This window comes from Gambusia affinis, linkage group LG20 (assembly GCF_019740435.1).
Source record: "Gambusia affinis linkage group LG20, SWU_Gaff_1.0, whole genome shotgun sequence".
NCBI classification, from domain to species: domain Eukaryota; kingdom Metazoa; phylum Chordata; class Actinopteri; order Cyprinodontiformes; family Poeciliidae; genus Gambusia; species Gambusia affinis.
Window position 1 is genome coordinate 22,424,136 of NC_057887.1, and position 25,464 is coordinate 22,449,599.

The 25,464-nt window shown below is 36.4% G+C and overlaps 1 protein-coding gene and 1 long non-coding RNA gene across 12 annotated transcripts in view; one reads left to right on the forward strand and one right to left on the reverse strand.

Moving 5' to 3' along the window:
• The window catches only part of LOC122822735, a 4,836-nt gene extending 894 nt beyond the window's left edge, over positions 1–3,942 (reverse strand). Inside the window, exons 1-3 of the long non-coding RNA XR_006369217.1 lie at positions 3,763–3,942; positions 747–865; positions 531–668 (exon numbers count right to left, since the gene is read on the reverse strand). This is a non-coding gene — a long non-coding RNA (uncharacterized LOC122822735). The remainder of the gene's footprint in view (positions 1–530; positions 669–746; positions 866–3,762) is intronic.
• Positions 544–24,018, forward strand: LOC122822728 (actin-binding LIM protein 1-like). 11 transcript variants are annotated; one of them, XM_044101587.1, is made up of 20 exons: positions 544–846; positions 5,726–5,869; positions 9,270–9,453; positions 9,538–9,644; positions 10,400–10,526; positions 10,649–10,742; positions 11,199–11,286; positions 12,130–12,188; positions 12,306–12,362; positions 14,186–14,263; positions 15,301–15,465; positions 16,494–16,523; positions 16,613–16,739; positions 18,302–18,352; positions 19,717–19,781; positions 20,459–20,504; positions 20,646–20,653; positions 22,199–22,273; positions 22,494–22,574; positions 23,027–24,018. In XM_044101587.1, exons 1-20 carry the CDS (start codon positions 591–593, stop codon positions 23,138–23,140), a joined length of 1,956 nt encoding a protein of 651 aa, XP_043957522.1. In that variant the 5' UTR covers positions 544–590; the 3' UTR covers positions 23,141–24,018. The 11 variants fall into 11 exon arrangements, with proteins under 11 accessions (XP_043957522.1, XP_043957523.1, XP_043957529.1 ...); XM_044101588.1 differs by having other exon boundaries at positions 18,305–18,352; XM_044101596.1 differs by lacking the exon at positions 544–846 and adding an exon at positions 1,696–1,783.
• Positions 24,019–25,464: the final 1,446 nt, after the last annotated feature.

Below are 25,464 nucleotides of genomic sequence, written 5' to 3' on the forward strand. Positions count from 1 at the left end.
TTTCTAGTACAAACATCTTAATACATGTGATATAAGACTAAATGACTTAGTAATTTTTCAGCAAGATATAAAAGCTTGGCAATAATTTCTTAATATTGATGATAAAGTTGGCAGATTATTTACTCTAACAGAGGAAAATGTTTCGTAATGTAAGTGAAATAATGTGCTAGTTCAACTAGAACTTTTTCATATACATTAAGGAGTCATTGACAAAAACAAGCACTTATATTTGCTGAAAAGTTACTTATAAGTTAGTTTTGTCTTATTTTAAGTGTAGTAAGATATTTACACTACAAACTACACATTCTTGGTAATATGTTTAGTTTTTGCAGTGTAGTTAAATAATCAGCATGAGGTAAAGCGTCTCAAACTGAGGAGAGAAGGTTACCTGAATTTAAAACCTCTGATTGCCGTGAAGAGAAACCCTAAATATACCTCACCTAATCTGCTTAGGGGGCTTGAGGTAGGAGTTAGCCTTTGTCCTGGTGGAAAACACACACACACACACACACACACACACACACACTGACAATGATAAGGAGTCAGAGAGCAGCTGCCTGGTTTCAGACGTGGTCCGTCCGGTTGGAATCATGAACCGCTCCAGCCTCCTGAACCTCAACAGCCTGGGGAAACTGTGCGGCTCCGGCAACAGCAGCGACATGGTGGTCCTGGACCGGGTCAAGAGGAAGAACTCGGTCAGGCGCATGTCCATCATCGAGGACGGGCAGCTGGCCGAGGTCCTCTACCTCATCCCCAAGCAGTGCATGATGGAGCAGCTGCCCTTCATCAACCCGGACGACTACATCGTCTGTGAGAAGCTGGCTGGGATTCCTGCAGAGGTCTCAGGTCAGCAGCAGCTCCTGCACTGCAAAACACAACAAATTAACAAGTCAACTGGGTTTAACTTCTAGTGCAAAGATATTTGTGCACTTGAAAGAACACGAAACTAACTTGCAAATAACTTTTTCATCAATTTTAAGGAATTCTTGACTTAAAGAAAGCTCCTATAATTTGCTGAAAAGTTACTTGTCTTATACCAAGTGAACAAAGATAATTACACTAACACAGGACCAAAAATATTTGGTAAGATTTTGTGTTTTTGCAGTGATTCTATTACAAATAAGACAAAACCAACTCGCAAGTAACTTTTCAACAAGAAACGGGAAAGTCAATAATTCCTCAGTACTAATGAAAAACGTTCTTGTTCCACTAGCAGATTATTTCACTTAATGAAACTTTTAAAATGTCTTGCTGTCAGTGAAATAGTTTTCCAGAGGAACTAGAATAAAATCAAACACTCAGCCAGTTTTTGACCAAAAGTTAAAATGTTTTGGTTTCTGCAAATCGAGCCGTTTCAAAAACCTTCTGAATGTAACGTCACAGATCAGCAGACGCTGCGCCGTTACCTAGCAACCCCAGCAGAATTCCGCCCGTTACCTAGCAACCCAATCTGAGCTCCAGCACATTTCGTAAGCTGCTTTTACTGCTGAAGTAAAGAAACTTTTAATGAATATCCTCATTTGTTGAAGTTGAAGCATCATAATCAGTCAGACCTTCATGGAATGAAGGAAGGTCATTTCTCCCAGCGGATGAGCCGCCAGACTTCCTCCCTTTTCATCACAGATGAGGTCATGGATCAGACAGACAACACACACACACACACACACACACACACACACACACAGCCTGTGTGTTTTCAGACCGCCCCCTTTCCTCTTGCAGCAGCAGTTCGTTGGTTTAGTCTCTTCGCTCTGGGAACAATCAGCAGTCATGAAACAGAAAGGTAATGCAAACTTTATGATTTATCTTTGAATTAATTAGGCTTATTTACACTTTCTATCTACAGATTTTAAAACTGCAACAGGGTTGATGTTTAAAAAACAAATCAGCAAAACTTACAAGCTAAACAAAATAAGATTAGAGGCACAAAAGCTAAAGCAAAATGGTTTGTTTATATCAAAACGTTTATTTCTCTAGTATTTTGGGTTGAAGTTGAGAAATTGAACTAATATGCAGAATTTTACATTTTCTCTTCATTTTTTTAAAAATTTGCTTCAAAAAAAGTCTGTCTTGGTTATAGATGCCCTTTAAACTGAAATTAAAAATGTTTTGTTTTGTGGATTCTTGGAACAAAACGATACGATTCAAACTGTAGTTTTAAAACTTCCTTGAGATTCTTCAGCTGTGGAAATGCTAGAAAACCAACTTCCAGTGATAAGAACGATGCCAAGTGGGTAAAAGTGGAAGGACAACAGAAGTTATTGTGATGTTAGAGCCGTCTGTGACTGCAGCGTTGTGCTTGTTGTGATTATGGAACATGAAGACATGTTCCATAATCACTGTTCAATCTGAGTGAAATTATTGTTGAAGGGTCAGTTTAACACCTCAGCTATGAAAGCATGAAAGCCTATATTTATTTTTAAATTCTTATTAAGGAATAAGAATTCCTCACAATAAATCAATTATTGTGAGTTTAACATAAACTCACAATAATTTGTGTTTGAAAAGAATCTGGATGTTTTTGTCAATAAAACTCCATAAAACATAAACTAAGAGCGTTTTCCTGATAGTCCTGTCAACTCGGTTCGATTTGGGACCAAAGTTACAACATTTGTTACGTTTCCTGCTGCGGTTCTCTTTCGCACTGAGCTGTCAAATGATCCAAACTAATAGAAGAAGTTCTTCCCCTCCTTGCCTGTGGGGGCGCTGCAGCAAAAACCACTGAAGGAAACATTAAAACCTCTGAAGATACTGAGCGCAACTTCCTTCTTCACAAAATGTAAACAAAAATGGAGCTGTCAGGTTTTAGTTGCTGTAGGATTTCTATAAGTAATTTCTCCTGCTAGTGCTAGGTTATCATGTTTCCTTGGTTGTATTTACCCAGAATGCCCTGTGCTGCAGTCCACTTCCTGCTTTTGGAGCAGTCTTCAGTTCGCTTGGCATTCACATACCCCTTTAAACAGCACCAGAGTTCACTTCAGCTGAGATTTGCCGGCGGACCAGAGTTTGTATTTTGGTCCAATTAGCATTCACATCTCCCCAAACGAACAGGACAGATGCACTGAGGGTTCACTCACCTCGGCATGCTGGATGCTTAAAACTGACAGTGAAATTGACGGTTTGAACTAATGCTTGCCCAACCTGTGGCGACGTGTAGGGACCTGAAATTTAATTCACAAAGACTCAGTTGATTTTTATGAGGGGAAAAAAACAAAAACAAAAACGGACACAAAGTTTTCTGAGTTTAAAAAGTCAAAATTTCCAAATGTTTTCTAGAAGATTTCTGAAATTTTAACACGTTTTGTTTTTGATATTGTCTTTTAATACACACCCACATTATGTATATTGTAAAAATATCCTATTCAGTTGCACATTAGAAATACATTGTATTTATAATAAATGAACATTGTTCTATGGTAGAATTTCATCCTTATTATGCAATATATTATTCTTACTTTTGTTTATTTTTTAGATACTTTTTTATCTTTGTGTGAATTTACACCTTGCCCTTTACGTGGCATTATGGAGTGTCTATCATAAAATCCCATTAAAATCCACTGGAGGCCTAAAAACATAAAAACCGGAGGAAGTGTGAATACTTAAGCTCGAATATTAATAGAACAAAGTGAAAACAAGCAATCCACCCTCACTCCAGCTTTATCTTCGGCTTTTTATAGCTGAAGATAACAGGCTGAGCGATTAGCCGCCCCTCTCCGGTTTCTCTCCATTTGCCGTCTTTCTAAATTGAACATTTGTTAATACCTGACACCAGATCAGCTTCTTCACGGACCGGAGCGACGAAGAAAGAGATGTTTGAATCATGTAAAGTCTATAACACGCGATCTCAGGTCAAAATTATCATAATAAGTTTACAGTTTTACAGTAAAAAGTGACAAACTGCCGTTTAATCACAGGATCCGTTATCTAGCAAAGCATTAGAGCAGTTTAGGCGGCATTCCTGTTGCCATGCCAACAAGCCGGTCATTGTTGCTAGGCAGACCAGGAGCCGCACACCAAATTCAGCTTGTAAACCGAGGCTAATCAGTCTGGGAACATTAGGGCCATCGTTACAAGGACATTTCAGAGTTTGAAAAGTCAAACATTAGCCAGAAAAAGCAGAAATTTTAGATTAATCTCAGAAATTTTCCACGAAAAAACAAGAAAATTTATGAGCTTCGAAAGTGGAAAATTTGCTAGAAAATGCTCGAATTTTGAGGTTAATGTCAGAAAGTCAAAAGGTTAACATTTTTGAAATGTCCTTATTTTTTCTAGAAAAAACGCTTCTGTTACATTAATTTAACAGGAGCAGGTTTGAAGGTTTTTTAATTTACATCAGTTCTGTTTCTATATGTTCAGCCCAAACAGTTTAAATGCAATTGTTTCTAGAAATATTCATATTTATCTCTTAATGTTGGCTGTTTTAGGGACCAATAAGTAAAACAAATGTATATAGTAAAGCTTTATTTATTTTTTTAATTTCTTCCTATTCTTTCATATTCACCAGAGACTAAACTCTATGTGGATTTAGCTGCACTAAATTTAAAACTCTGGATAAAATTAGGCTTAAAACCTCTTTCTGTCGGTTAGATTAGTTCATAAATAATTACATTTCCATTTGGATTTTCTCCCAATCACAGTACAAAGAGAACAGGCTCAGAATTTGGACTATAATGAAACATTTTACAGAGTTAAGAAGGGCAACGCGCGTCCTTCAGTTGATGGGATTTATCAGAGTAAAAACAAAGCCTCGAGTTCATTAAAGTTCCTCTGATCCCAGAGTTAGAGACCTGATGAAGCTCAGAGGAAAAACACAGCAACCTTTATTATTATTCTCAAATAAAAGAGGATTAGACCAGTTTAAATACCAAAAACCCATTTAGGATGAACTCTTAGGTTTAAAGGCAGATGTCTGGGAGTTTTCTGTTCAGTTAAATGTTGTTTTTTAAATTACTAGATAAATTGAATTAATTGGAGTCTTAAGTAAATAATAAACATAAAGAAATGTCTGATTTAACTAAATAGAAAAAACATTAAATGGATCCAACCAATAAAACTTACCAGCATGGAAACATCTTCATGTCTTCAGAGAAAATATTTCCTTCACTGATGCTTAAAGATTTTCCCACAATAAATTGAACTCAAATACAATCTAATTTAAAGTGAGAAATTTTAAATTTTGATTTATTCTAATGATTTCTGATCAAATCCAATCGAATGTTTAGTGTAAACATTTAGGTAAATGTAACCGACAGAATAAAAACTCCTGCAAGAAGAGTTAGAACATCACTGCAGAAATAATAATTAAACTTTTTACTAATTTAGTTTTTTTTTTTAACTTTGAGTATTCACAAATAATATGAAAATGTCCAGGTTTCCCTAAGGTCCCACTATGATACTTCAGATCATCAAAAACATTTTTAATAAGAAAGATAACCTGAATAAGTTTATAAAAAGACAACAATAACAAATTTTATTGACAGAAACTGTACAAACCAACCAGGTCTTATGTAAAAATAAACTAACTAAGACAGCAGTCAAACACGGCGGAGGTGGTGCGATGATCAGGGTCAGTGTTTGTTAGTAAAGCCTCATTTGAAGAGTAGAGGAGACAGAAAAATCTAAACAGAAGAAAAATGTGAGGCGGAAAAGACACAATGGATGAAATGTGACAGTTTTTCCATGAATCAGCCTCGTCACTGATGCGTCTGTTTCTTCCGCCCCGCAGTGCTGCACGCCCTGGACGGCTGCCAGCCGGGTCCTCCGGCAGGAAAACAGCAGATCCAGTGCTTCAGATGTGGAGCGCTGTGCAAAGGAGAGGCGCTGCGAGTGCAGAGCAGCTACTTCCACCTGAAGTGTTTCACATGCAAGGGTGAGTCAGAAAACATCTGGAAAACCCCAAACATTTCCTCACCTTTGCACCAAATAACTGCGTCTATTTCAGTTCTGGATGCTGCTGCTGTGTTAGGTAACACTCACATGCTCAGCTAAACAATGGGTTACTCCCACATGAAGTTTAAAAATATTGTCAGCAAATCAGTCAGAGTCAAGTATAAACAGTTAATAATTTCACATTTTGAATGTTTTTGTACTTAAGTGCTTAAAATAAACATTTAGCCGTTTTTTGGCAATAAGATGATGTTTATTGGGGTCTGGAAAACAAGCCATTTCAAAAACCTTCCAAATGTAACGACACAAATCAGCAGGCACTGCCGTTACCTAGCAACCCCAGCAGAATTCCACCCGTTACCTAGCAACCCCAGCAGAATTCTGCCCGTTACCTAGCAACACCAGCACAGCTTCAACATATTTGGTCAGCTGGTTTTACTGCTGAAATAAATAAACTTTTAATTAATAAACTGTATGAGCTGTACAATGGCTGCTGGAAAAGACAAGTGTTAAGTTGTTGACTTACCATCCAGAATCCACTTGCTGCGTTCTTCTTGGTTGTGCAGTTATTAGGATTTAAAGTGACAATACGCCTGAAAACAAATTATTCTGAAAGGAGCTCAAAATATACAGAACTGATCAGATTGAAATCTCATTACCTAAGAGTGAAACAATGTGGTGAACGTGTTTTGTGTAGACCATAGACCTATCCTGACCTGGGCATGGAAGCATCTTTAACATATATTTTACACTTAGGCAAAGATCTAAATGTAACCCAGGTTTTATTGTATTTTTTTAACAAACTGCGGTGAATCGATTCCCTTTAAGCCTCGTGAATCTGAATTTATTCAATCATCCTGAATGGGTTGTTGTGAGATCCTCCTGGGCTTGCAGTCAGCAGAGTTACCCGGCTTCATAGCAGACATATTTCCCTTTGTCCCGACTAATCAGTCCTGACAAGCTGCTCATGTTGTTGTCGTCTCTCTGCTGTTTACAGCCTGGAGAAAACAAAGACACTTTCAGCAGGAGAAAAACTCTAAATCTGTAGAAATTTAAATGTTTAGAATCAGATGACTGTCACATTTCAGGTTAATCAGGAGTTACAGTTCTTGTTGAATGTTTTTGTAAATTAATATGGTGGAAATGTTTACAAAGTATTGTTGGTGTCGTTTCTAATGTAAATATCTTAATACAGCTGAAATAAGACAAAATTCACTTACAAGTAACTTTTTACCAAGATATATGAGCCTGTTTGAAGTAAATTAAGCATTAATGTTGATGACAGTATTAGTTTCACTTCCATATTTTTCACTTATGACATGGGAAAAATGTTTTGATAATCTGCCAGTGGAACTAGAACTTGGTTGCTAGGTAACAGGCTGGGTTTAGCCATAGTTGCTAGGTAACGGCGCCAGTGGAACTAGAACTTTTTAATCTGTACTGAGGAATTATTTACTTAAAACAAGCTCCTCTGTCTTGACTAAACGTTCTTGTAAGTTAGTTTTGTTTTAGATCAAGTGTATGAAGATATTTTCACTAGAAACTGGATCAAAATAAGATTTTGTGTTTTGCAGTGAATCTACTGAATATATCCTCGGATCAGCAGCAACACTAGATAGTTCTAGTGTAAGAGTGAAAATTGGAGTTATGAAAATGTAAAATGTTTTGGAAATGTTTTATTGTGAAAGGTCCCCGGATGGAAGGGGGGGAGCGAACGTTAAGTTACGGCGAATGGAGTGGCGGAAAAGAAATTAAATGTTTGACATTGAGAAAGAGCTCAATTGTTTTCTGTGGATTATTCTACAAAGGAGAATCACAGTACCTGGACACCCACGAGCCTTACACTAATATAAATATATTAATACATTTGAAATAAGACAAACAAGTCAGTCTTTAGGTTGTTCCAAAAATTCTTGTAAACAGTAATAGGGAAGAAAGTGATTTAAATCCTCCAGCTTTTCTCTGAGTGAGTCTCAGCGGACCAGAATAGAGCAGCGTAACTCTGTTTCTGAAGGACAGAGTATCAAATGTCTCTAAACAAGTGGAGCTGAAAGCAGGTCAGTGGCAGCTGACAAAGATTTACATGGAAGATCCGATCAGCAACGTTTCAGAAAGACTGGTCAAACAGATGAATCTTTATCATTAGACTGACAATAAATGTGGTGTGATTACATAAGCTCTGGTTACATTAAGCTGTTTGTATGGATTCCTAAATGTGACAACAGTCTAATAAAAGACGATACTTCAAACTGTGAAACCTTAGCTTCCTTTTGAAGATTTCTATGAGAAATTAGACAGCGTTCCTTTTTCTTCACAGTAAAGTCATCCATCACTTTCAAGTACAAGAACCTGACATTAAACTAGTTTTATGTATGGAGTTTAACTATGACGTTTTTAAAGTTGCGCAATAAGAAATGAACAGAAATATATACATATTTTACCCCTCCAGGGGTTTTTTGTGGGCTCTAGTGTCCCTTATATGAAAGTAGGCTGACAGGAAAGGGGGAAGACATGCGACAAATATCGCCGGGTTTGGGATTTGAACCCGCGGCGGCCGCGTTGAGGACCATTTTCATTTGTTTAGGGTGTCGTAAAAGGATAAGAAAAAATATTATTAATTTTTCACTGATATTTTCACCATCTCATTCCCCTTGTGGTTCCAAATTAAATATTTAGTTATGAAGCTAAATATTTAACTTCATTTAATTTTAAATTAAATATTTACTTGCAAAGCTAAATAGTTAGCTTGGACCTAAATATTTGGCTTGCTTTTTAAATATTCAGCTAGCAAGATAAATATTTAGCTTGCTAGTTACTAGCTAAGTACTTACCTAGCCAGCTAAATACTTAGTTAGCAAGCTAACTAAATATATTATCTAAATATTTCTCCAGCAAGCTAGATACATAGCTTACTAGCTAGCTAAGTATTTGAACAAGATGAATCACCTTAACTAGTATAGGCTTGCTAACTAGCTAAATATTTAGCTTGCTTGTTGAATATTTAGCTGGATAGCTCAATATTTTGCCAGCAAGATAAATATTTAGCTTGCTAACTAGCTAGCTAAGTATTTAATTGCTAAATATTTAGCTTGCTTGCTAAATATTAAGTTTGCTAGTTAAATATTTAGTTAGCAATAATCTAGTAGGTCTCAACTAACCCTTAAAAAAGCTAGTTGAGACCAACAGACCAGACTATAAAGAGAGAGAAAACAATAAGTCGTGCAAACGGAAATAATTATTATTTATTATTATTATTGTTTTAATTTACCATGCGATTAATTGAGCTTTTTCTTTTTTTTCTTTTTTTTTGCTAACGATAAATACTGGACAATACGATGTCCAGCAGCTGAAACAGATTTTCTAAATGCCTGCCTTTCCCCCAGTGTGCGGCTGTGATCTGGCTCTGAGCGGTTTCTTCATGAGGAGCGGCGACTGCCTCTGCCCGGTGGACTTCCAGCGCCTCCACGGCACGCCGTGCACCAGCTGCGGCGAATTCGTGGAGGGGGAGGTGGTCACTGTCCTGGGGAAGTCCTACCACCCGGCCTGCTTCGTGTGCACCATGTGCAAGTAATTAAACACAATAATCCGTCAGCTTGAGGTTGAGGGAGGGACGTCTCGGTCTCATCTCTGTTTGTTTTCTCTCTGTCTCAGGCAGCCTTTCCCTGCAGGCGACTTCGTCACCTTCAGGGGAAGAGAATGTCTCTGTCAGCGTTGCAATGAACCCACGTCTCCTTCTAATCACATCCGACATCCCAACAGTGAGTAGTTATATCCTCACTTTCACGTAAAATATAATAAATCATGAGCTTTGATCCTATAAAACTCCAGGGGTGTCCAAAGATTGCAGCCCTTTAATTAGGCTGCCAATAAGATCACATCACTGTCTAATAACAGGCAAACAAACTTAACTTAATGTTGAAAGCTTCTGTAATTTGTGTTTTCTTAAATTAATATTTAAGTGAATCAATAAGTTACTTCCTGATCCGTTAAGTTAATTTATACAGATGCAAAACAATTAGAGGCACTAGGACAGAATTATATAATCATATCATTTGGTCAGAACACTTTTATATGGAAATACAACACTGTGGAACTTATGTATGGAGGACCAAAGCTGACATAATAAAAAATAAAAGCAGATATAGATATATATATATATATATATATATATATATATATATATATATATATATATATATATATATGTATATATATATATATATATATATATATATTCTTTTATGTTTGATTTATGGAGGGTTTTTTTGTCTAGAAATGTGGATATATATTGTTTTTCCTTTTCCTAATACACACATACAGTAAGTACTGTTTGCAGTTCAAGAGGAAGTGAAGTTCACAGTATTGTCACTATATTATGCTACTTATATGTAAAATTTCTGCTCTTTAGGTCTCAGAATAAACCATGTAGTTCATTCCCGGACCTGATCTAATTTCCCTTTGGGATTAATAGAGTATTTTTGAATGTGAGTATCTTTGTTTTTTTGTCTGTCAGATTGTTCTGGTTGCGGCAGAGACATTAAGAACGGCCAGGCTCTGTTGGCGCTGGGAGCTCAGTGGCACCTCGGCTGCTTCAAATGTACATCCTGCAGGAGGGTCCTGAGTGGGGAGTACATCAATAAGTAAGTACACCCCCTTCCCTTCATGCTTTCCTTTAAGTTCGCCTTATTTTGCTAGCTTTAATAAACCAAAGATATTTTCTAAAATCTGAACCTACCAGAAATTGTGTGCTCTCATGTGTCAGGGATGGCTTTCCGTACTGCGAGAGGGACTACCAGACTCAGTTTGGGGTCAAATGTGAAGCGTGTCTGAGGTTCATAACAGGAAAAGTCCTGGAGGTGAGAAAGGTCATGTTTAATCATAGTCTTGTTTTAGCAACATTTACTTTTGTCTGTTTTTGTAGCAGATCAGATGCTTTTAAACCTCCCAGCTGTTTATTTTCTTAGAACAAATTAATGTTTTTTAGTGTTTGGAAAGTCAGCCTTTTCAAAAACCTCCCAAATGTTAAGTCACGTTAGACTGGCAATGCGCTGTTACCTAGCAACGCCAGCCAAGCCCAACCCGTTACCTAGCAACGCCAGCCAAGCCCAGCCTGTTACCTGGCAACCTAGAAATTCTAAAAGGAACTCAAAATAGGCAGAACTCACCCTAAAATGTCATTATTTAAGAATGATTTTAAGCAAAACATATAATGAATATGTTTTGTATAGACCATAGATCCTGTGTTTTTAACATTGATCATAATAAATGGAACATTAAACAATATAATTGATCCGCCTGTTTTTGGTTTGTAGGCTGGAGAACGACACTATCACCCCGGATGTGCAAACTGCAGCCGCTGTGGCAAAATGTTCACAGAAGGAGAGGAAATGTTCGTACAGGGTGAGTACGGCCAATTCAGCCGGCGCCTAACCCTTCAAAATAAAATAACTGATCTGATCTTAATCAATTTTCCCCCTTCATTTCTTTTCTAAAGAATAAATTATAAATGACAGAATGTATTTTTAAAAAGTGGCTTTGTACAGTATGATGCTACAATTTTTCAGACGTTCCTGAGTTTGAAAAGTTTAAAATTAGCTTGAAAAACTCTGAATTTTTAGATTAATCTCAGAAAATTTCTAGAAAAAAATAAGAAATTTCTGAGTCTAAAAAGTAAAAAAAAAAAAAAAAATTGCTTAAAAAAAAAGAAACTTTTAGATTTTTTTTTTTTTTTTAATTCTGACTTTGAAAACTCTAAAAATTCCTTGTTTTGGGAGACATTATGCCAGACAACTTTTTTTCTATGTAAAATCATTTTGCCAAGTATAACTTCACAAGATGCTCAACTTTCCTCATTTTAAGTTTTTATTTTTCATGCAGTCGTTCTCGTAAAATTACTACTTTATTCTCCCAACATTACAACTTATTCTGGTAATATTAAAACTTAATTCTCTTATTATTTCCACTGTATTCATGTACAGCTGTAAAAAAGAGAGAGAAAAGAAATCATAAGAAATCAACTTTACCACAACCTGAAATGTTGTGGTAAAGTTGAAATAAATAGACTCTCAAACAAGATGGCCGCCGTGAACTGTGGAAAACCAAAGAGTTAAAAAATCCAAATTTTCCAAAAATTAAATCTTCATAAATTTCACTGAATCAATAAAACTGATTTATTTCACAGCCCTCGCTCTTGGTTTTGGAACATTTCTGGTGTTTTGAAGCTAATTGTCGACATTTTTACAGGTTCAACAATCTGGCATCCAAACTGCAAAGATGGCAGCAGAGCGGAGGAGAGCTGCAAGGTGAGTTCAGATTCAAAACCAGAATCACGCTTTAGTTTTACGAACTGTGTCGTTTCTCTCAAGCTTCACGCTCTTTAAAGTAGCGTCACAACATCATGTGTTCACATTTCCTTCCAGGTCTGCAGACCAAAGACTCCATGTCTTGATTTCTTTTTCCCCCCACGTGAACTGAAGGTCATTATTGTTGGTAGTTTGTTTTTCTGCACTGCTGGAGGAAAAACCAATAAATATGAAAAACATCCAACAACTCTAAACATTTTGTCATGCAACAACCACAAACTTTTATGAAATTCATTAGGAATTAATGAAAAAGGCTTTAAAAAAACATTTATGGAAATATATGAGTTTCAAAACTTCTGAGATTAATCTAAATATTTCTGTTTTGGTTTTTTTAGAGCAAATGCAGAAATATACTCCGTCGTACCAATCTGTTGGTTTAACAGATTAAAAACAATAAACATTTTTGCTCTATCAGCAGCACAAAAAGGTTTTGAATTGAAAATATTACTTATTTTGTCACTGTTTGGTTTTCAAATAAAATATCATTAATTAATCCCAGACTGTAAATAACTGGATGAACTGATGGTCACATGAAATCCAAATAAAGTTTATACTTGCAGCACGACAAAATGTTGGATGAAACTTTGAAACTTAACTGAAGTAAGGTATGTTTTTTATTTACAATTGAATAAAAATACTAATTTTTGGCATATTAGTGATGAAATATTTTACTGATTTTGGTGCATGATTTGCTGTTTTTTTCTGATTTTTGTGTTTTGTCCTAAATTCACAGATCATCCCAGTTTGCTCTAACTTTCACAGCACAAATAAGTTTGCAATAAAAGTAAAGCTCAAACAATTAGAATATAATGAAATGTTTTAATATTTTCTGTCTCATTTCATAAAGAGCAACTCATATTATATAGATTAATTGACCAACAGTCCAGTTTTCTCGCTACGTTCACACAGCAGGTCTTGATGCTCAAAAACATTTTATTTTTTGTGGTTGTTCTTTTGATTAAATGTGACTGAGCTGAAATTCAGTGTGAACGCTTTACGACCCCAAAGTGACCAAACCGCAGAGGAAGTTCTTAGACGTCAGACATCCGTTTTCTGTTTACGGAAGTAGAAATGTCCTCTGCTGCTTATGGTTCGATTTTAAGATTCACATTTTGTACGTTTTTGTTCTTCCATTTGGGTCTTTACCATCTAAACACTCAGAACAAAACAACAAAAACACCCAGATGTTTTTTTGGCATTAAATGAAAGTGTTTTGTTGTCTCGACATTGAGCCGTTTCAAAAAACTCCAAAATGTAACATCACAAATCATCAGGCACTACGGCGTTACCTAGCAACCCCAGCAGGCTTCTCCCTGTTACCTAGCAACCCCAGCAGGCGTCTGCCCGTTACCTAGCAACCCCAGCAGGCTTCTGCCTGTTACCTAGCAACCCCAGCAGGCTTCTGCCCGTTACCTAGCAACCCCAGCAGGCTTCTGCCCGTTACCTAGCAACCCCAGCAGGCTTTTGCCCGTTACCTAGCAACCCCAGCAGGCTTTTGCCTGTTACCTAGCAACCCCAGCAGGCTTTTGCCTGTTACCTAGCAACCCCAGCAGACTTCTGCCTGTTACCTAGCAACCCCAGCAGACTTCTGCCCGTTACCTAGCAACCCCAGCAGGCTTTTGCCTGTTACCTAGCAACCCCAGCAGGCTTTTGCCTGTTACCTAGCAACCCCAGCAGAGCTCCGTGACATTTGGTCAGCTGGTCTTTCCGCTGTATGCGCTGTACAATGACTGCTGGAAAAGATAAAGTGTTTAGTTGTTAATTTACCATCCAGAAACCACTTACTGCATTCTTGTTGGTTGTGCAGCAGGCTCCACTTCTGCTTTTCAAGGCTGTAAGATTGAACTGACATTCCTCCCTTAATGCACCGAGACACTGAATCGTTGCTGCTTGCCACCCTAACCTGAGCAACATTCAGACTGTTTGATGTTCTCCAGCCCAACAGATCGTCATCTGAAAGCTCCTGCTCCCGACCCGGTTCCTGCACGCCCAGCAGCCCCGGCAGAACCATCTGTGTAAGTTCTGATGCTGCCCCATTTCCAGAATCTTCTCTTACACTGCAAAAACACAAAATCCTACCAAGTACTATTATATCAAAGTACCTGGTAGTACTATAGTGCACTTGAAATAAGACTTAACCACCTTATAAGTAACATTTTAGTACGATATAGGAGCTTGTTTTCAGTATAATTCCTTCATATTTTTTAAAAATCAAGCATTAGTATTAATAAGACATTTTCTCATATTGTAAGTGAAATAATCTGCCAGTGGGAATAGAAACGGGTTGCTAGGCGACGGGCTGGGCTTGGCTGGTGTTGCTAGGTAACGGCACCAGTGGAGATCGAATGTTTCACCAATATTAAGGAATCATTGACTCTAAACAAAAACAAGCTCCTGTATCTAAAAGTTACTTATACATCAGTTTTATCTTATTTTAAGTGAAATAACATATTTGCGGTAGAAACTAGACCTAAATCTATGACAATTTAAAAAATCTTTTTGCAGTGTTCTCCACGTTTTGCACCTTGTTTCAGTGAAACTCTTTTATTCATACAGGGCAGTCACCTGGAGGAGGCGATTATGAAAGATGTTTCGTTTTAGGACATTTTATGGAAACTGCATAAGAGTCAGTTTCTTCACTCTTAGATTTTCTAAAAATCTCTGAACCTTGACTCATCGGAAGTAGCTGTTGTTGTTTTGAGAAAATGTGATTTTAGTTTACATTTTCTCCATTAGAGTGAATCAGCCTCATAGGAGGCTGAGCTGCTTAATGAAATGGTGCTTTGGTGTGTTTTCCTGCATTAAGCCTTTCACTGTGGTTTGTTTAAAAGAAGAATTCTTTAATTCCTATCCAAGCACCGTGTGAGACAAAAGCCTTGATCTTTTGAACAGAAACAAGTGGAAGAACTGTTAGAATCAGGCTGGGGAGTCATGGTGCTGCGGGATTAAAGCTGGATTCCTCCCTGCTGAGATGTAAACCTGTCAGTTTCCCCTCAGCCTAACCTCCGCTGTCTCTGTGTGTGTCTGTGAACGTCTCCGCTCCTTCTTCCAGGCAAAAGTAGATAATGAGATTATTGATTACCGAGACTTAGCAGCAATTCCCAGAGTCAAGGCTATATATGATATAGAGCATCCAGACATGATTTCCTATAAGTCTGTGAACTCCTGCACTCTGGACGACGGAGGAGACGCTGCGACCGGACGAAGCCTGGCGGAGGTAACGCCTTCAGACACTCACCTGCTTTCCACACATCACAGCATAAAACTGGGATTTTATGTGATGAATCTTCACAAAGTAGAGCTAAAATCTAAAGGAAAAACACAAATATTCAAGTTTCTTTACAATGATAAATTGAACTGCAAGTATTTTTTCTAGTGTTTATTGTACATATTGTATTATTTATCTTAGTAGAGTTGAAATAAGACAAAACTAATTTACAAGTAACTTTTCAGTAACATGTAAGAGCTTATTTAGAGTCAATAATTCGTTAATATTGATGAAACCGTTCTAGCTCTACTGACACTGTTACCTAGCAACCCCAGCCAAGCCCAGCCCGTTACCTAGCAACCAGCTTCTAGTTCCACTGGCAGATTATTTCACTAATAACAACATTATAAGTGAAATAATCTGCCAGTGGAACTAGAACTTTTCCATAATATTGAGAAATTATTGACTTAATAGTTTGAAAAGTAAAAAGAATTGTGACTTTTGAAACTGAAAGTATTTTGCGATTGATCTCAAAATTATTATTTTCTTTTGGCAAATTTTGAGCTTTTCACAATCAGAGATTTTCAAGTATTTTGTAAAACATTTCTCAGGATTAATCTCATAACTTCTGAAATTTACTCCTCCTTTTCTTCATATCTGCAGTGGCCTTAGACTAACATATTGCTGATGAAATAAAAAAGTTCACATATATGAATTGTATTCAGAGCCTCCTCACTTTCTGTTTAGCAGATCACGTAGCTAAAGTGCTATGTGTTGACATAGCACTTTAGCGTTAGCAGAACTAAGGTTTATTTGTGTGTTAGCGCTACTGATGCTAACTTTTTGGCTACCAGTGCCCACCGCTCCTCTTTGGCATAAATCCTACTGCATCTTTAACATTTACAATAACGATGTATCCTAAACCTTTATCTTTAGATTTAATGCTAAACTATCGGAGAACAATTTGAGTGACAGTTTTTTCTGATTCCTTTCTGTACAGGAAGTTAAGTTGATTTTTCTTCTTTTTTCTGCTTCAGTCACCAGGAAACGTGTCTGAAACGACCGAGGTAAAAACTGTCTCACCTCATGCTGCAGCTGCAGGTTAAAACCCAACCCGTCTCTCAGCTGCATGTTTTCCATCCATTTGTTTAAGCAGAGCTTTGAAACCAGACCGTGTGTGCCAAAATCTTCAAGTGACGGTCCGTTTGGAGGTCAAACCATGTGGTGCCGACGCAGCTACAGTCCGGTTCTGTCCGGATCACCGCAGCATTTCCACCGACCAGGTGAAAAACAAACACAGAAATGATTACAGAAAATTACAACGTTCATTCTTTACTCTCCTTTTCCATGTTTTTCCATCACTTCCTGTATCCATTTTATCTCCTTAACGTTGCAGGGTTCTCCCTTTACGACCCGGGAACAAAAATGAAACCCCTGCTTCTCCTTTAATCACACCTCTCTTTCTAAATCAAGAAGGAAACCTCATCTGCTCATTTTCTTTTCCTTCCTGTCAGAAAAAATATTTTTTGGGGGATTTTATGACAGATAAACACAAAGTAGAGCACGATGTGAAGCGTAAGGAAAATAATATATCTCTGCTTTTCACGTAGAGTTACGTGTTGAAAGAAAACCAAGACAGAGGGGTCCAAAATGTGGCCCGGGGGCCATAAAGTGGCCCTCTGAGTGATTTCTTTATGGCCTCCAGCTATAGATAAAAAAAAAAGGAAATTTATGTTTCAAAAGTTGAAAGTTTTTATAGAAACAACTCAGACATTTTTTAAATTAATTTCAGAAATTTTCTGAAAAGAAAAATAAATTTCTGATTTTCTAAAGTCAAACGTTTTCAATTTTTCAAACTCAGAAATGTCTTTGTTTTTTCTACTTTTCTGCACTTAAATTAGCTTTAATTTCATTTTTAAACTCAACTAAATAAATATCAAGCATTTTGAAAGAATGTGACCCAAATCCTGCTCTTTTAACGAGAATAAATTTGAACAATCAAACATAAAAGAATTTAAAAAGTAAGTAAGTTACATAAATGTTGGTTTGTCAAATAAAATCCCAATAATGTTTATCAAAGCTTCAACATTTCAAAATGAGGGGAACGTCTGGAGGTGTGAATACTTTTTCAATGCGCTTTATTCTCTGATATTATTATTAAAATACCCTCATCTGACTGACTAACACCTGAACACAAAGTCCTTTTCATTAAATGAGAATACGAGTTCTAATGAGGTTCTTTTGTTATAAACCAGAAACTTTAAAAACACTTTTTGTTAAATTTATTTTAATGGTATGTTGTGATATTCTAATCTTAAATGTTGTGTTTTCATTGGTTTTAAGCAAAAAATCATCATATCTAACATAAATAAAGGCTTGATGACATTAATCTGTGGATAATTTATTTATATAACAAAGGAATTCATCAACAATGTTCTAATTTATTGCATATGACAGCTACAAAGAAGAAGATTATTTTTTCCGGTGAAACAGAGCCACCTAGTGGTCAGAGTCCAGATATGACGCAAATTACTGAAAGCAAAAGTAGTTTAATTTCAGATTTTGGTGAGTTTTATCTGTTTCTGAGCATTTTATTAAATATTTTCTATTACAATAAATATTCCAAAGTTTACCTAATCATTCCTAAGGTTGTGTTTGTTTACAGCAGCCCTGTTTTTATCGTGTTTGGTTTAAATAAGAACAATCAATCAGCAGGAGTCACTGACTGAAATATTTTCTATTATTCAAACACGAAGCAGCAGAAACTCAAAGAGAAAACCAGGAAAACTGAAGCAGCGATTCTGATTGAAACAAATGTCCTGCTAACTGTTCGTCCTCCTTCCAGCAGATGAAGACTTTGATTTGTACAGGAGGCGTCCAGTTTATAAACAGCCAGGTAGAGCTTTTGTTTTTTACCATTTCTAACCTTCATTCTAGTAACTATTCAAACACTAACTTTATAAATCTGTGTTATATGAAATATGTTTTGGCTTATGTTAAGATCCAGCTCAGCCAGGGGGAAGGAGAAGTTTAAGGTCTATCAGTTTGGGGTTTATTATTTAGGTTTAACAAAATAAAAAGGTAAAAAAAAAACTACAATCAAAAGTTAAGGTCTTATAACCAAAAATACTAAATAAAACAATATCCACAAAACAACCAGAGTTGTAAACCAAAGATCTTAACCAAACAAAACTGGACCAGAAACCTAAGGTTAAACAAAAACAACAAAACTCTAGTAGACTACTATAAGCTTGCATTCAAATCCTCCACAGGGACTTTCAAAAGTAACAAAGATTTACAAAATCTCACAAAAACACAATGTTGTGTACAGCAGCCAACAAACACCCAGTAAAGTGGCAAACTGTCTGAATCAGCTGCACCTTCTCCCAGGAAGTCTTGGGTTTAAAAAGGGAGGCCTCATCAGGGATTGGTGGAGCTGAGAATTGGAGAGCCAATCAGCTCTGCTGTAGACCTCAGGGAGGATGAGGGCTGCTTCCTGTTCCCAGTGGAGACAATTTGATTAGAAAGCTGCAGATACACAGAAAAGGAAGAGAAAAAGAAAACATACAAGGCCACTGGCCCTAACAGCTAACATGTGATTAGCTTCAAGGTTGACCTTTATGACTGTTTTAAACTTTAGGAAAACCCCTGAGTTAACTAACTAAATATTTAATTTGAAGCTAAATATGTTGCTTGAAACTAAATATTTAGCTACCAAGGTAAATATTTATTGTCAAATTAACAGAATATATAATTTGAAGTTAAATATTTATAACTAGAAACTTTATTAATCCCTAAAACTCCCAACTATGGGAGTTGTAGTTCCCAGCACCCATACATCAGATACATATGGGCACGTAATTAATGTTGGTATTTTTAGCTAGCCAGTTAAATATTTAGCTCGCTAACTAAATGTTAGCAAGCTATTTAGTTTGAATGTGACATTTATAAATGAATGAATAACATGGTGAAATTCCAGTTTTTCTCTTAAAACATTCTGCAGCACCCAGATTATTGCTGATCTGTTTTTATGACTCAGGCTGCCAGATTTTTTATTCAGTTGTCAATGACAGTTGGATAGAAATTGAAACTAGACTTGGTATGATTTGGTACACATGAAATAAACAGGTTTTAATCAAGAGGACAGTCCAGCTCAGCTCTGAAAGTCTGATTTCCTCGGTAATCTGATCCGTTTCAGGGAACTGAGCCGTAAGTCGTCTCATGAGGAGCTTTTCTGTCTGCTGTCTCACTTTCACACAGATCCAGATTCCTCCTCAACCCAAACTGTGTCTCTGCCCGGATACAGCCACAACTTCCTGAGTTTGGTGAGCAAAACTCGTCCCTGTTCCACCAAAAGAAAGAGACAAATGGCTTTAACTCATCAATCTGCTTCAAGCACAGTGACATTTTAGAGTTAAATTAACCAGACTGAGATGGATTTATATATTTTTCAGTTTCTAACTACAGAAGGACAATAATAATAATAATAATAATAATAATAATAATAATAATAATAATAATAATAATAATAATAATAATTATTATTATTATTATTATTATTATTATAATAATAATAGTATGATATGTTTATGTCCTGTAAAGCACCAGGTGTCAAACTAATTTTCATTTTCATATCAAGATTATGAATCTTCTTAAAGGGGCGGTTAACAAATATTTAATCAAATATTAACAAATAGCTGTCTCTATATTTGATGAGTATTTATTAAAATGTAATATTTAATGTCTCTTCCCATCAGTATGATGGAATATTAGTATTACTAATGAAAAACATTTAATAAATTAATAGAATAAAAAAAATATTTTTAGTGATGTGATAACATTACAAGAATAAAATTGTATAAAGTCTCAGTATTTTGACTTTATTCTTGTAATACCATGACTTTATTGCCACAGTGTTTTAAACTTTATTCTTGTAATTTTAAAGTGAGAAAACTCTTAAAATTAGAGATATAAAATTTCTCATGTTTTTCTGCTGTTTAAGCCTCGTTTTCTGCCCGGTTACCGCCTCACCAGCAGTGACAGATTCAGTAAGTATTCAGGTTTTATCTCTTCCACGACTTTGCTCATAATTTTACCAACTTTTTTAGATGTTAATTTTAAACCGGTGATCTCTTCTTCTTCTTCTTCTTCTTCTGCTTCTTCTGCTTCTTCTTCTTCTCTTCTTTCAGGATTCAAGGTGTGTGAGAGAGACTCATTCTGGTCGTCCTTTTATCACCACCACTCTTCACTGTGACGGAAAATTATCTACACTGCAAAAACACAGCAGCATACCAAGAACTTTTGGACTAATACAAATATTTTACTATGTCAAATAAGACAAAACTAACTTAAAAGTAACTTTTCAGTAAAATATCTGAGTTTGATTTAATTTAATTCCTTAGTATTGAAGAAAAATTTCTAGTTCCACTGACGGATTATTTCACTCATAACATTGGAAAAAAGTTGAGTAAAATAATCTGCCAGTGGAACTACAACTGGGTTGCTAGGTAACGGGCTGAGCTTGGCTGTGGTTGCTAGGTAACGGGCTGAGCTTGGCTGTGGTTGCTAGGTAACGGGCTGAGCTTGGCTGTGGTTGCTAGGTAACGGGCTGAGCTTGGCTGTGGTTGCTAGGTAACGGGCTGAGCTTGGCTGTGGTTGCTAGGTAACGGGCTGAGCTTGGCTGTGGTTGCTAGGTAACGGACTGAGCTTGGCTGTGGTTGCTAGGTAACGGGCTGAGCTTGGCTGTGGTTGCTAGGTAACGGGCTGAGCTTGGCTGTGGTTGCTAGGTAACGGGCTGAGCTTGGCTGTGGTTGCTAGGTAACGGGCTGAGCTTGGCTGTGGTTGCTAGGTAACGGACTGAGCTTGGCTGTGGTTGCTAGGTAACGGGCTGAGCTTGGCTGTGGTTGCTAGGTAACGGGCTGAGCTTGGCTGTGGTTGCTAGGTAACGGGCTGAGCTTGGCTGTGGTTGCTAGGTAACGGGCTGAGCTTGGCTGTGGTTGCTAGGTAACTGCGTCATTGGAACTAGAATGTTTTCATCAATAAGAAGGAATTATTTACTTAAAACAAGCTCCTATATGTAGCTGAAAACTTTGTTTTGTCTTATTTCAAGTGTAATAAGATATTTGCACCAGAAATGAGACAAAATTACTTGGTAAAATGTTTGTGTTTTTTAGTGAATCTGCAGAATCTACCAAAGGAACTGCAGCTACACTAAATCATACCAAGTGTTTTTGTGTAGTTTCTAGTACAAATATCTTAGCACACTTGAAATGAGACAAAACTAACTTGTAAAAAACTTTTCAGCAAGAAACAGGAGCTTGTTTTAAGTAAATAATTATTTAATATTGGAAAAAATTACTAGTTTCAACAGCAGATTATTTCATTTGTAACAAATTATTTTTTCCATATTATTAATGAAATAATCTGATAGTGGAACTAGTAATTTGTCATCAGTATTAAGGGATTATTGCTTCTTTATGTTGCTGAAAAGTTACTCATAATTTAGTTTTTAGACAGAAATACTTGATAAGATTTTGTGTTTTTGCAGTGTAAATTTGGATTCATATCAAGCATAATGCTCATTTTATCAATAAAACATCAATGTACTGATGTTTTCTAATAATATTAAAAGAGAATAGATCATAACCAAAAGGGGGAAACATGAAGATTATTAGAAACCTTCCAGTAATTATCCACTGACTGATTCATCGCGCCATGACTGCCTGCATGTTTCATCCTGTAGCTCACCGCCGATGATCAGCTCCCACTAACCCGAGTGGATAGAGGAGTGTCTATGCCTAATTTACTGGATCCTAAAGCAAGTATTGTTTTATATTTACTCTGTTATCTGTTCAGATTCCTGAGTTCGTCGTCGTATTTCTTACAACCTTCTCATCGTCATTCTGCTTGCTATTAACTTCAGTCTTGTTGCTGCAACTTCAGAAGTTATTTTATCTTCTTAGTCACACAAATAAATGTTTAGATATGAATAAATCTGTCCTTAAAAAGCATCTTCTACCTGTGTTTGTCCCTTCAAGGTCTATCCATACGAGCTGCTTAAAGTCTCCAATGGAGGCCGAGTGAAACTCCCCAGGGACGTGGACAGAACGAGACTCGAGGTAAAACAACGAGATTATGATTCGATCCAAATGCAGAATGGTTGGAGGCCAGAAGGAGTTGTGTTTTTGCATCTTAGCTGCTGTTCCTTTGGCTGATCCTGCAGATTCATTGCAAAACCACAAAATTTTACCAAGTATTTTTCGGCTGGTTTTTATTTTAAATATTTTAGTACACCTGAAATAAGATGAAACTAGCGTCCAAGTAGCTTTTCAGCAGGAAATAGGAGCTTATTTTAAGTCAATTACGTGGGTAAAATGTCACATTTTGGGACTGAGTCACACGTCCAACATTAGTGTCTGACCTTACCATTGTTCTCCTTGATTGATAGATCATTAAACAAAAGCAATATGTCTTTCTATAACAGATACTGATCAGTATGACGTTTAACACGGGTGTAATTATATTTACAGTTTTTCTTTAGTTTCATTCTCTCCTGCTTTGTTTGTCACAGCGCCACCTATCTCCATATTCATTCTTTGAAATCTTCGGGATGAAAATCCAGGAATTTGACAAACTTCCGCTTTGGAAGCGTAACGACATGAAGAAGGCGGCGAATCTCTTCTAAATGTTTGTTATTTTTAGACTTTATTTCCTTTTCTTGGTGTTTGATGTTGATATTTTGCTTCACCTTATGTTTAGATTAAACAATTATCTAATAATATTTCCAAATTAAAGCCTCAGTTAGCATCTGTAAAGCAGCTGCAAGATAATTTTCATACTTTGATCTCAGAAACTGTTGACATTGTGTTTATTATGACAGGTTTATTAATAGTTGACAGTTTTTTATAGTTTAATTAATAACTGATTTAGTAAGATTTAATTCATCCCGATAGAAAACAATGTTTCTATTTCTGTAATTTCTAGTTATGACTGTTTAACTGATACATATTTTATAATTTTCCAAATAACCATTTCTGTCCATTCATGAGTGTTAGCTGTTAGCATGTTAGCTTAGCATGTTTAGATTAATACTGGATCGTTTGCAGGGATAAACCTTTTAGTTTAGGATTTAAATATAAATTAAATAAAGATTAATCCTTTCAGCCTTTGTATTATGTTTGTACTACTGACAGTTTGTTATGGCCTTTGGAAAATGTACATAAAATCTATTGTTAATTATTTTAAGTTTCTTTAGTTATTTGGTTTATTTAATTTCAGAATTTATTGAAGAAAAATCAAAAAATTTCATATGGTAAGCAGAGAAATTATGCATGGATGACTAACAGATAAGCTTTGTTTTGCGTTGCATTAAAATATGAAAACTTAACTCTTTTTACTTGGACATACAGATTTCAGATTGTTGGGAGGAAATGTGTGAATAAATCGTCACTGAAATGTTTTAATTATAAGTTTTATTGTGTGGAGATATTTTTCTTTTCATGTTTTACCACATGTGCATCTTAATATTGCTGTTTCATCACCACTTCAAGCACCAGAAATAAAATCTTCCTTCTTACAAACTGTGTATTTATTGATTTTCAGATGTAAAGCCCACATATTTCTAACTTTGGAATTCAGCTTTACTTTGAAATCCACATATTTAAGCTGCTTTTAGCAGACACCTTCATTTAAGTTTTATGCATACTTTGAATATTTGCATAATTTTTTACAAGAACACACATTAGTTAAAAACTAGAAAATTCCTGAAGAAATTTAACTGGGGCCTGCCAAAGTATGCCCGTCGGTTTGGACCCAGCGTTCAGATGCTAAAACTTAGCATTAATGCTAAGCTTAGCTCAAAAATTCCAAAGAAGCATGTGGAGAATCACAAGAATGTCGACTAACATAGGCTTGCGTCATTCAGCGTGATAAACTAAGTGAATCAGCTAAAATTAGCCAAAATGCTAATGTTAGCATGAATGCTGTCAGTAGCATGTGGGGCATCACTAGCATGTTGTCCATACTTGACTTACACCATTCAGTATACTGTACATGGCTAATAAGTCAGAAAAATAGCTAATAGCTTATTTAAGCTAAAAGGCTAATGCTAATGAACTGCCTTGCTGTGCAATGCAGTTCCCTAACCTGAGAGAAGGAGATAATGCAGGCTAATATTATTGCACCGCCATAGGCGGTGCACTAACCTGAAGGGTATATTTAGGCTTTTAATTTGAAAAGAAACGTAAGCTTCATATTAAATGGCCACAGTAATCCAATGTTGAACAGTTGTTTGTCTAAACCAGTCACATAAAGCCCCAAATAGTTATTTACTGGCCTAAACAGCTGGTAGTTCTAAATGGAAGCTCAGCCCTCTATTTTAACTGTTAGTTAGAACTACGGATATGGCGTTTTTGTAGTCCTTTTTATTATCATTAGGTCAAAGGCTAATGCAATAACCTGAGAGGAAAAGATAATACAGGCTACTATTATTGCACCCCCATGGCTGTGCACTAACCTGACAGGAATATTGAGGCTTTTATTTTGAAATTTTCAGTAAGCTTCAAATTAAATGGCAACACTAATCCCATGTGTAACAGTGGTCCAATTAAGTCAGTTATTTAATGGCCAAAAGAGCAAAGACATGATGTAAAACTTGACAAGGCTTTTATTTTGAAATTTCCATTAAGCTTCATTTAAAATGTATACACTAATCCTGTGTGTAACAATGGTTGGTTAAAATCAGTTATAAAATACCCAAAACACAAGTAGTTCTAAAGGCCAGCTCAGTCCTCCTCTGTTTTAACTGAACTACTAGTTCGAACTACAGTGATGCGTATTTGTAGTCCTAAGCAGCTCTCCCTGCTCTGGGTTCCGTTGCCATGGTAAATAATCCTCTCTGCCAGCTGTGAGTGAGACATCCAGGGGGAGACAATTCTCTGTTTGAGCCAGCCAGTTTGACTAAAAAAAGCATTGCAAAAAACTCTTTCCTGTTCGGGAACCGTAATACAT

Excerpts from the sequence above, each read along its gene's own strand:
- LOC122822728 (XM_044101587.1), top strand. The coding sequence starts at position 591 with ATGAACCGCTCCAGCCTCCTGAACCTCAACAGCCTGGGGAAACTGTGC. Across the intron at positions 9,645-10,399 it reads TCACATCCGACATCCCAACA|ATTGTTCTGGTTGCGGCAGA; the intron begins GTGAGTAGTTAT and ends TTTGTCTGTCAG. Across the intron at positions 16,740-18,301 it reads GCAGCATTTCCACCGACCAG|CAGATGAAGACTTTGATTTG; the intron begins GTGAAAAACAAA and ends TCCTCCTTCCAG.